At 42.0% G+C, this 12,781-nt stretch overlaps 1 protein-coding gene across 2 annotated transcripts in view; it reads right to left on the reverse strand.

Moving 5' to 3' along the window:
• Window positions 1-2,433: 2,433 nt before the first annotated feature.
• Window positions 2,434-12,781, reverse strand: part of LOC139420590 (uncharacterized protein C8orf34 homolog) — a 141,212-nt gene continuing 130,864 nt past the window's right edge. The window contains exons 14-15 of one of the 2 annotated variants that reach the window (XM_071170778.1): window positions 9,605-9,643; window positions 2,434-3,280 (exon numbers count right to left, since the gene is read on the reverse strand). In XM_071170778.1, coding sequence (XP_071026879.1) covers window positions 3,273-3,280; window positions 9,605-9,643 — 47 coding nt within the window. In that variant the 3' untranslated portion in view covers window positions 2,434-3,272. Of the gene's footprint in view, window positions 3,281-9,441; window positions 9,644-12,781 lie in introns of those variants that run through there. The other variant, XM_071170777.1, reaches the window with a different exon arrangement.

The raw sequence follows: 12,781 nt of genomic DNA on the forward strand, positions 1-12,781 counted from the left end.
TGTATTAATGCTGTGAACCAGGATCATTCTGCCTCCACTATAAATGTATTAATGCTGTGAGCCAGGATCATTCTGCCTCCACTATAAATGTACTAATGCTGTGAGCCAGGATCATTCTGCCTCCACTATAAATGTATTCATGCTGTGAGCCAGGATCATTCTGCTTCCAATATAGATGTATTCATGCTGTGAGCCAGGATCATTCTGCCTCCACCATAAATGTATTAATGCTGTGAGCCAGGATCATTCTGCCTCCACTATACATGTATTAATGCTGTGAGCCAGGATCATTCTGCCTCCACTATAGATGGGAGGCAGATTTGGGGTGTTCCATTTGCAACAAGCCCTGGGACCTGCTCATCTCATCCATACAGTGTGATAACAAAGCAATGATTTTTACCCAAGCAATATGGGGAAGATGAGGGCATCACCGTGTGTGACTTTGACCATAGGACTCTGGTCTAAAGTAGTGCACTATGTAGTGAATAGGGTGCCATTGGGTCCTGGTCTAAAGTAGTGCACGATGTAGGGAATAGGCTGCCTTTGGGTCCTGGTCTAAAGTAGTGCACTATGTAGGTAATAGGCTGCCATTTGTGACACATCCAAATATGTATGGAGACAATGAAAGCATGAAAGGATATCTGTTAAAATCGCTAGCTGCCACACAGACTTCTTCAACTTGTAACTTCTCATGGAGCACAACCGAGTTTAGGGAACCGTATGTAGTAGGAGAAAATATTGATACTAAAAGAGAACTGTGCGTAACTGGCTAAACAATAGTGTATCTGTGAAATAAAACATGACTGATGGCAATCAAACAAAGAGATTGTTTACGTCCCCAAAAGAGCACCCTAATCCCTATCCCCTATGTAGTGCACTACCCATAGGGCTCAAGTCAAAGTAGTGCACTATAGGGACAATGGCGAGGTTTAGGATGCAATTTACATGGAGCAACATGGAGCAACATGGAGCAACATGGAGCAGCATGGAGCAGCATGGAGCAGCATGGAGCATTATGGAGAAGCATGGTAGCAGCATGGAGCAGCATGGAGCAGGAAGGAGCAGCATGGAGCAGCATGGAGCAGCATGGAGCAGGAAGGAGCAGCATGGAGCAGTATGGAGCAGCATGGAGCAGGAAGGAGCAGCATAGAGCATTACGGAGCAACATGGAGCAGCATGGAGCAGCATGGAGCAACATTGAGCGACATGGAGCAAGCAGGAGCAACATGGAGCAACATGGAGCAGCATACTGTCTGTGGTGTGTGTCTGTGGTGTGTGTCTGTGTGTGTCTGGGTGTGTCTGGGGTGTCTGGGGTGTCTGGGGTGTCTGGGGGTGTGTGTGTGTGTGTGTGTGTGTCTGGGTGTGTGTCTGGGTGTGTGTCTGGGTGTGTATCTGTGTGTGTATCTGTGTGTGTCTGGGCGTGTCTGGGGGTGTCTGGGGGTGTGTGTGTGTGTGTGTCTGGGTGTGTGTCTGGGTGTGTGTCTGGGTGTGTGTCTGGGTGTGTATCTGTGTGTGTCTGGGTGTGTCTGGGCGTGTGTGTGTGTCTGGGTGTGTCTGTGTCTGGGTGTGTCTGGGTGTGTGTGTGTGTGTCTGGGTGTGTCTGGGTGTGTGTGTGTGTGTCTGGGTGTGTGTCTGGGTGTGTGTGTGTGTGTCTGTGTGTGTGTGTGTGTGTCTGGGTGTGTGTCTGGGTGTGTCTGGGCATGTGTGTGTGTGTCTGGGTGTGTCTGGGCGTGTGCCTGGGTGTGTGAATCTGACAGTGACATCTCCACTCTCAGACAGCCACAGTTTCCACGCGCCCAGACAAACTTCCACACGTCCAGACAAACTTCCACACGCCCAGACAAACTTCCACACGCCCAGACAAACTTCCACACGCCCAGACAAACTTCCACACGCCCAGACAAACTTCCACACGCCCAGACAAACTTCCACACGCCCAGACAAACTTCCACACGCCCAGACAAACTTCCACACGCCCAGACAAACTTCCACACACCCAGACAAACTTCCACACGTCCAGACAAACTTCCACACGCCCAGACAAACTTCCACACGCCCAGACAAACTTCCACACGCCCAGACAAACTTCCACACGCCCAGACAAACTTCCACACGCCCAGACAAACTTCCACACGCCCAGACAAACTTCCACACGCCCAGACAAACTTCCACACGTCCAGACAAACTTCCACACGCCCAGACAAACTTCCACACGCCCAGACAAACTTCCACACGCCCAGACAAACTTCCACACGCCTGACTGGTGAAGTTTGGACTGTTCTATCGATTCCAATGCAACAGAGAAGTACAATCAAACGCAGCTAAAATATTTTTTTAATGATTTTACAATAGTATTTGAACCCAGGCCTGTCTGAATAAATAATTGAAGTGTTACGATAGCCTTTAATTATGTAAAATCATGGAATCAATCACTTCCAGGTTTATTTTTAATGGTTCAGTCAATGCATAAAAAAGAAACAGTTTTTTGATATACATTTAAAGTTTTTACATCAGGCTTGTAAGTATTTTCCTGTCAGTCAAGTGTTACAAAAGTCAAATATACTGAAACAAAAATATAAAACGCAACAATTTCAACGATTTTACTGAGTTACATTTCATATAAGGAAATCAGTCAATTGAAATAAATGCATTAGGCCCTAATCTATGATTTTTACATGACTGGGCAGGGGCGCCAGCCAATGGTGGGCATGGGCCCACCCACTGGGTATTCAAGTCCCCTGAAAGCTACAGAACTCTCAAACCATGTGTAAAATAATCTTCCAATCAAAGTGGATTTTTTTTGCTCCGTTATTGTATTCCTTTGAAAGCCCCTTTAAACACACACTTTAATAACTTTAATAACAGAGATTGCATTATATACAGTACATATGCTACCATCACAAAAAATATACAGTGGGGAGAACAAGTGTTCGATATATACTGTATCTAGCTTCAACAAAAAAGGTTTGGCAACCACAAAATGCTTTTTCTTTCTTTCTTTCAGATCGCTAAACGAGGTAAGAAAGCTAAAAAAAGCCCAAACAGTTAATATTTTGTGTTACTTCATACTCTAAAGTCCTCATATTTACCCACAATAGTTCAAACATCTTTCTAAGGGCTAGATAGTCTAAGAAATATCAACTTCTGTGGAAAAAGTATACAATCTTTTTTTATATATATAAAAGAATGGTAATGTACACAATATTGAAAATGCCCAGTGGTTTTGCATAATTATTTGATTGGATCAATGAATCTTTCTCTGGTTTTCATCTCTATAGGCCTGTAAAACACACACACACACACACACACACACACACACACACACACAGATGAAAACACTAAATCAGTCTCCTTAGAAACCAAGATTCAGATGCAAGCAATTCAACAACCGCTAATAAGGAATAATAGCCTGAGCCATTACAATAAAACAGACTTTAATATTTGAACATGTCAAACATAAAAATGAGGGGAAAAATGAGAATGAATCCTGGTTGATTGGTTGAGTTTGGACCGAGAGAGAGGGGTAAATCCAGAGGGCGATATTTCAAGCTATAAATTCTGGGAGATGAGTGATAGGGGAACCGTGACATCAGCACCCAGCATTGGGGGTTTGGGTCGAGTGTCATGGTTACAGCATTGGATTGTTGGTGATTTGTCATGGTTACCATTGCAGTGTTAGGTCATGGCATCTCAGATAGCCAAAGCTCTCTCTCTCTCTCTCTCTCTCTCTCTCTCTCTCTCTCTCTCTCTCTCTCTCTCTCTCTCTCTCTCTCTCTCTCTCTCTCTCTCTCTCTCTCTCTCTCTCTCTCTCTCTCTCTCTCTCTCTCTCTCTCTCTCTCTCTCTCTCTCTCTCTCTCTCTCTCTCTCTCTCTCTCTCTCTCTCTCTCTCTCTCTCTCTCTCTCTCTCTCTCTCTCTCTCTCTCTCTCTCTCTCTCTCTCTCTCTCTCTCTCTCTCTCTCTCTCTCTCTCTCTCTCTCTCTCTCTCTCTCTCTCTCTCTCTCTCTCTCTCTCTCTCTCTCTCTCTCTCTCTCTCTCTCTCTCTCTCTCTCTCTCTCTCTGGGAACTGGAACTGTGGGCAGAACTTGTTGACAAGCTAGCGCCATAATAAGGCAGAACTGCAGACAACCTCAGCTAACCAATCAGACACTCTCTGGCCGCGTCCCAATTGGCACCCTATTGCCTATACGGTCAAAAGTAGTGCACTATACAGTGCCTTCAGAAAGTATTCATACCCCTTGACTTATTCCACATTTTGTGTTACAGCCTGAATTTAAAATGGATTAAATATTATTTTTTTCTCACCCATCTACACCCCATAATGACAAAGTGAAAACCTGTTTTTTGATTTGTTTATGCAAATGTATTGATCATTAAATACATAAATATCTAATTTACTGATGTATTCACATCACTGAGTCAATACAAAGTCTCTTTGGCTGTGATTAGAGCTTTGTGTCATTTTGGGTACGTCTATCAGTTTTGCCCATCTGAATTTACGGATTTTCTCTCATTCTTCCTTGCCGATTTTCTCAGGTCTGTTAAGTTAGATGGGAAGCAGCCGTGAACAGCAATCTTCAAGTCTTTCCACATATTTTGGAACCTTTCAGTTCCACCTCCCACACATGCGTTGACATCACCTGGTTTCAATTATGTTTCTAGAGAAAATCTCCACTGTATTCACATTCTACCATACCTTTGTCTGTACATTATGCCTTGAAGCTATTTTATTGCCCCCAGAAACCTCCTTTTACTCTCTGTTCTGGACGTTCTAGACGACCAATTCTCATAGCATTTAGCCGTACCCTTATTCTACTCCTCCTCTGTTCCTCTGGCGATGTAGAGGTGAATCCAGGCCCTGCAGTGCCTAGCTCCACTCCCATTCCCCAGGCGCTCTCTTTTGATGACTTCTGTAACCGTAATAGCCTTGGTTTCATGCATGTTAACATTAGAAGCCTCCTCCCTAAGTTTGTTTCATTCACTGCTTTAGCACACTCTGCCAAACCGGATGTTCTAGCCACGTCTGAATCCTGGCTTAGGAAGACCACCAAAAATTCTGAAATCTCCATCCCTAACTACAACATTTTCAGACAAGATAGAACGGCCAAAGGGGGTCGTGTTGCAATCTACTGCAAAGATAGCCTGCAGAGTTCTGTCCTACTATCCAGGTCTGTACCCAAACAATTTGAACGTTTAATTTAAAAAATCCACCTCTCTAAAAACAAATCTCTCACCGTTGCTGCCTGCTATAGACCACCCTCTGCCCCCAGCTGTGCTCTGGACACCATATGTGAACTGATTGCACACCATCTATCTTCAGAGCTCATGCTACTACGCGACCTAAACTGGAACATGCTTAACACCCCAGCCATCCTACAATCTAATCTCGATGCCCTCAATCTCACACAAATTATCAATGAACCTACCAAGTACCACCCCAAATCCATAAACACGGGCACCCTCATAGATATCATCCTAACCAACTTGCCTTCTGCTGTTTTCAACCAAGATCTCAGCAATCACTGCCTCATTGCCTGCATCCGTAATGGGTCAGCGGTCAAATGATCGCTGTCAAACGCTCCCTGAAACACTTCAGCGAGCAGGCCTTTCTAATCGACTTGGCCGGGGTATCCTGGAAGGATATTGATCTCATCCCGTCAGTAGAGGATGCCTGGTTATTTTTTTTAAATGCCTTCCTCACCATCTTAAATAAACATGCCCCATTCAAGAAATGTAGAAACAGGAACAGATATAGCCCTTGGATCTCTCTAGACCTGACTGCCCTTAACAACACAAAAACATCCTATGGTGTTCTTCATTAGCATCGAACAGCCCCCGTGATATGCAACTTTTCAGGGAAGCTAGAAACCAATATACACAGGCAGTTAGAAAAGCAAAGGCTAGCTTTTTCAAGCAGAAATTTGCTTCCTGCAACACAAACTCAAAAAGGTTCTGAGACACTGTAAAGTCCATGGAGAATAAGAACACCTCCTCCCAGCTGCCCACTGCACTGAAGATAGGAAACACTGTCACCACCGATAGATCCACTATAATTGAGAATTTCAAGAAGCATCTTTCTATGGCTTGCCATGCTTTCCACCTGGCTACCTCTACCCCGGTCAACAGCACTGCACCCCTCACAGCAACTCGCCCAAGCCTTCCCCATTGCTCCTTCTCCCAAATCCAGTCAGCTGATGTTCTGAAAGAGCTGCAAAATCTGGACCCCTACAAATCAGCTGGGCTAGACAATCTGGACCCTTTCTTTCTAAAATGATCTGCAACCCCTATTACTAGCCTGTTCAACCTCTCTTTCGTGTCATCTGAGATTCCCAAAGATTGGAAAGCAGCTGCGGTCATCCAACCCTTTTCAAAGGGGGGGACACTCTTGACCCAAACTGCTACAGACCTATATCTATCCTACCCTGCCTTTCTAAGGTCTTCGAAAGCCAAGTCAACAAACAGATTACATACCATTTCAAATCCCACCATACCTTCTCCGCTATGCAATCTGGTTTCAGAGCTGGTCATGGGTGCACTTCAGCCACGCTCAACGTCCTAAACGATATCTTAACGTCGATAAGAAACAATACTGAGGAGCCGTATTCATTGACCTGGCCAAGGCTTTCGACTCTGTCAATCACCAGATCCTCATCCCCAGACTTGACAGCCTTGGTTTCTCAAATGATTGCCTAGCCTGGCTCACCAACTACTTCTCTGATAGAGTTCAGTATGTCAAATCAGAGGGCCTACAACTCTCCTTCCGTGGCCTCCAATTGCTCTTAAATACAAGTAAAACTAAATGCATGCTCTTCTACCGATCGCTGCCTGCACCTGCCCGCCTGTCCAACATCACTACTCTGGACGGTTCTGACTTAGAATATGTGGACAAATACAAATACCTAGGTGTCTGGTTAGACTGTTAACTCTCCTTCCAGACTCACATCAAACATCTCCAATCCAAAGTTAAATCTAGAATTGGCTTCCTATTTCGCAACAAAGCATTCTTCACTCATGCTGCCAAACATACCCTCGTAAAACTGACTACCCTCCCAATCCTTGACTTCGGCGATGTCCTTTACAAAATAACCTCCTATTCTCTACTCAATAAATTGGATGCAGTCTATCACAGTGCCATCTGTTTTGTCACCAAAGCCCCATATACTACCCACCACTGCGACCTGCACGCTCTCGTTGGCTGGCCCTTGCTTCATACTTGTCACCAAACCCACTGGCTCCAGGTCATCTACAAGACCCTGCTAGGTGAAGTCCCCCCTTATCTCAGGTCGCTGGTCACCATAGCATCACCCACCTGTAGCACGTGCTCCAGCAGGTATATCTCTCTGGTCACCCCCAAAACCAACACCTCTAAATAATATATTTAATCCATTGCTGCTGTTACCTGTTAGTAACGCCATTGCAAGACTAGGTTGTTATGCTTTTGAGCGTAAATTCTGTTACACTTTAAAGAGTTAACTTCTTGACCATACTTGAGACGCAGACGTCTCAAGTATGCCCCTGGAAATGCAAATGCGCTACGCTAAATGCTAAATGTACTCGTTACAACTCAATCTTTGTTCAAAATTCACAAGCAGGGTATTGAATTAAAGCTACACTCGTTGTGAACCTAGCCAGCAAGTCAGATTTTTAAAATGCTTTTCGGCGAAAGCATGAGAAGCTATTATCTGATAGCATGCACCCCCCAAAATGCCAGCTCGACACGTAAACAACAGATTTTGCGGTAGCCGGCGCTACCCAAAACGCAGAAATAAAATATAAAACATTCATTACCTTTGACGAGCTTCTTTCTTGGCACTCCTATATGCCCCATAAACATCACTATTGGGTCTTTTTTTCGTTTAAATCGGTCCATATATACCCAAAATAGCTTTGTATGGGATCTGTGTCATTCAGAAAAAATCATTGTTTTTAAACGCTGCGTAATTTTTTAAAATTAAAAAAGTCGACGATAAACTTTCACAAAACACTTCGAAATCCTTTTGTAATCCAACTTTAGGTATTAGTAAACGTTTATAATCTATCAAAATGATTACAGGGCGATGTCTTTTCAATAGGTCTTCACTTGCAAAAACAATGGCTTCTGATATCTCCCTCAACTGCATCCGGGTGAAGACTGGGAAACTGCAGGTCAGATAGAATGATTTTCCAACAATTAATTCAATTGAAAATTAGGACAATGGCGCCATCGTGCGGAATTTGTATGAATTTCAGGCAGATCGCCATTAAATTCTGTTCTCTTTTAATAACTGGTGGAAGTGACTTATGGAAATTATTTTTAGCTTTCAGAGAGCAGTTTTTCTTGCGTTTTTCAATGAAACACACGATCTGTTATAGTCACAGCCGTGATTTAACCAGTTTTATAAACTTCAGAGTGTTTTCTATCCACACATACTAATCATATGCATATACTATATTCCTGGCATGAGTAGCTGGACGCTGAAAAGTTGCGCGATTTTTAACAGAATTTTCGAAAAAGGAACGGGTAGAAGTAAGAGGTTTTAAGTAGAAAATATGTTATTGTTTTAAAAATGGATATATACCAGCTCTAGGTTGGTTGATTCTTATTGGATGGCTTTTTGATCCACATAATTATGTTATCATAATATAATCCATACAATATAATCCATACAATATAATCTATGCAATATAATCCATACAATATAATCTATGCAATATAATCCATACAATCTAATCCATACAATATAATATATGCAATATAATCCATACAATATAATCCATACAATATAATCTATGCAATATAATCTATGCAATATAATCCATACAATCTAATCCATACAATATAATCTATGCAATATAATCCATACAATATAATCTATGCAATATAATCCATACAATATAATCCATACAATATAATCTATGCAATATAATCCATACAATATAATCCATTCAATATAATGCATGCAATATAATCCATGCAACATAATCCATACAATATAATCCATACAATTTAATCCATACAATATAACCCATACAATATAATCCATGCAATATAATCCATACAATATAACCCATACAATATAATCCATACAATATAATCGATACAATATAATCCATACAATATAATCCATACAATATAATCCATACAATATAATCCATACAATATAATCCATACAATATAACCCATACAATATAATCCATACAATATAACCCATACAATATAATCCATACAATATAACCCATACAATATAATCCATACAATATAACCCATACAATATAATCCATACAATATAATCCATACAATATAATCCATACAATATAATCCATACAATATAACCCATACAATATAATCCATACAATATAATCCATACAATATAATCCATACAATATAATCCATACAATATAATCTATGCAGTATATCATATCCAGGACTACTACCTGGTAATGTATAAGGTAGACCACGTTGGTGTGATTCTGAGCGGACAAATATGTTCTGCTTTATGAATAAAATGTGAATGTGTTACAGTTTTCAAAAGGTATATTGACAAGGAGATGAGTGAGATGCTGGTTGATTATGACTGGTTGATTGGGTCAGACAGGTACACTTGAAAAATGCATGTCAAATTTTTACCTGAGAACACTGATCTTTTATTGGCATCCCGTACCCCACCTGTGAATGGATCAGAACAGACAATAACACATTAGTCTACAACGTAACTTATAATGTATGCATCTATCTATTACGAAACCCATGGAAAAGGTGAGAAAGGGTCATTTAGACCCATCCCATCTCCACTGTGACAAGATTGTGTAGTGAATTCAGGGGTATTCTAACTAAGACCAAACATAACCTCAAACAAGATAACTCTATTGGCAAGTGTATACACACAGTACACTAAACTCTTAATTCATGCAGTAGAGTTTCATAAATTAAACACTGTTTCCCATACTTGTTCAATGAACCATAAACAATTAATGAACATGCACCTGTGGAACGGTCGTTAAGACACTAACAGTTTACAGACGGTAGGCAATTAAGGTCACAGTTATGAAAACTTAGGGCACTAAAGAGGCCTTTCTACTGACTCTGAAAAACACCAAAAGAAAGATGCCCAGGGTCCCTGCTCATCTGAGTGAACGAGCCTTAGGCATGCTGCAAGGAAGCATGAGGACTGCAGATGCGGCCAGGGCAATAAAGTACAATGTCCGGACTGTGAGACGCCTAAGACAGCGCTACAGGGAGACAGGGTGGACAGCTGATCGTCCTCGTAGTGGCAGACCACGTGTAACAACACCTGCACAGGATCAGTACATCTGAACATCACACCTACGGGACAGGTACAGGATGGCAACAACAATTGCCTGAGTTACACCAGGAAAGCACAATACCTCCATCAGTGCTCAGACTGTCCGCAATAGGCTGAGAGAGGCTGGACTGAGGGCTTGCAGGCCTGTTGTAAGGCAGGTCCTCACCAGACATCATCGGCAACAACATCGCCTATGGGCACAAACCCACCGTCGCTGGACCAGACAGGACTGGCAAAAAGTGCTCTTCACTGACGAGTCACGTTTTTTGTCTCACCAGAGGTGATGGTCAGATTCACGTTTATCGTCAAAGGAATGAGTGTTACACCGAGGCCTGTACTCTGGAGCGGGATCGATTTGGAGGTGGAGGGTCATTCATGGTCTGTGGCAGTGTGTCACAACATCATCTGACTGAGCTTGTTGTCATTGCAGGCAATCTCAACACTGTGCATTACAGGGAAGACATCCTCCTCCCTCATGTGGTACCCTTCCTGCTGGCTCATCCTGACACGACCTTCCAGCATGACAATGCCCCCAGCCATACTACTCATTATGTGTGTGATTTCCTGCAAGACAGGAATGTCAGTGTTCTGCCATGGGCAGCAAAGAGCGCTGATCTCAATCCCATTGAGCACATCTGGGACCTGTTGGATCGGAGGGTGAGGGCCAGGGCCATTCCCCTGAGAAATGTCTAGGAAATTTCAGGTGGAAGAGTGGGGTAACACCTCACAGCAAGAACTGGCAAATCTGGTGCAGTCCACGAGGAGAAGATCCACTGCAGTACTTCTTGTTATGTTCACACAAATATTTACACATGTTAAGTTTGTTAACAATAAACCCAGTTGACAGTGAGTGGACATTTCTTTTTTTTGCTGAGTTTAAATTGCCTCATTTCATCAGATACATTCTCTTGGCAAAACAAGCCTACTTCCTCCAGAGAGACCTGTCATTTACATTTCCATTAGATAACGGCCATTTTGTTTGTGGAATGTTTGATTCGACTTGGAATTCCAAATGTCACCCTATTCAATATACACTACCACTCAAAGGTTTGGGGTCACTTTTAATGTCCTTGATTTTGAAAGAAAAGCACATTTTTTTTGTCCATTAAAATAACATAAAATTGATCAGAAATACAGTGTAGACATTGTTAATGTTGTAAATGACTATTGTAGCTGGAAACGGCTGATTTTTTTATGGAATATCTACATAGGTGTACAGAGGCCCATTATCAGCAACCATCACTCATGTGTTCCAATAGTACGTTGTGTTAGCTAATCCAAGATTATCATTTTAAAAAGCTAATTGGTCATTAGAAAACCCTTTTGCAATTATGTTAGCACAGCTGAAAACTATTGTGTTGATTAAAGAAGCAATAAAACGGGCCTTCTTTAGACTAGTTGAGTATCTGGAGCATCAGCATTTGTGGGTTCGATTACAGGCTCAAAATGGCCAGAAACAAAGAACTTTCTCCTGAAACTCGTCAGTCTATTCTTGTTCTGAGAAATGAAGGCTATTCCATGCGAGAAATTGCCAAGAAACTGAATATCTCGTACAACCCTGTGTACTACTCCCTTCACAGAACAGTGCAAACTGGCCCTAACCAGAATAGAAAGAGGAGTGGGAGGCCCTGGTGCACAACTGAGCAAGAGGACAAGTACATTAGTGTCTAGTTTGAGAAACAGACGCCTCACAAGTCCTCAACTGGCAGCTTATAATAAATAAATAAATAAATAATTTATTAAGATGGGCATAAGAACACTGGACAGAGGAATTCTGCCTAGAAGGCCAGCATCCCGGAGTCCCCTCTTCACTGTTGATGTTGAGACTGGTGTTTTGCAGGTACTATTGACAGATTTAGTTCCGTCTGGCTTGATACATAAATTAAGATGAATTGACTCCAAGTAGAAAAGAGTTTGGTATGATGATGAAATTTAATAACGCACTATTGCAATAGAACACATCAGACCCACATTGAAGAAGTTAGCTAGAAATATGTGTGTTCTTTCTTCTTAAAGGAAAGTGGATATGCAGTCTCCTTTTGGATTTGATCGTTTTTCTATTTAATGAAGGGGCGATAGAGAGAAGGGGCCAGTTAGGGGCCAGGGTTCATACCCAAGCCAACAGGGAGATCCTATATGGGGCGGCAGGGTAGCCTAGTGGTTAGAGCATTGGGTAAAAAAAAGGTCAAATAAAATAAATAAAAATATGGGTCTTAACCACAAGGCCACCCTCAAGCACATGTGTAATGCGTTTCTCCAATATCAGGATCTGAACGCCATCTCTCTGAGGATGGGGCGATACGCAACTCTCAACAGAAAAGTTAAGAGAGAGTGAGTTTGACGGTTTGATAGAGGGGCGGGACCTCAGTGGACAGGTTGGAAGAACCTGAGGAGTTATCTTGGCAGTATCAGTCTATAGTAATATATAGTATTATATTTTACATATTACTAAATTATTACATACTAATATATTGGTATATTACTATATTATTACATATTAA

The sequence above is a fragment of the Oncorhynchus clarkii genome, chromosome 11 (assembly GCF_045791955.1).
Source record: "Oncorhynchus clarkii lewisi isolate Uvic-CL-2024 chromosome 11, UVic_Ocla_1.0, whole genome shotgun sequence".
NCBI classification, from domain to species: Eukaryota; Metazoa; Chordata; class Actinopteri; order Salmoniformes; family Salmonidae; genus Oncorhynchus; species Oncorhynchus clarkii.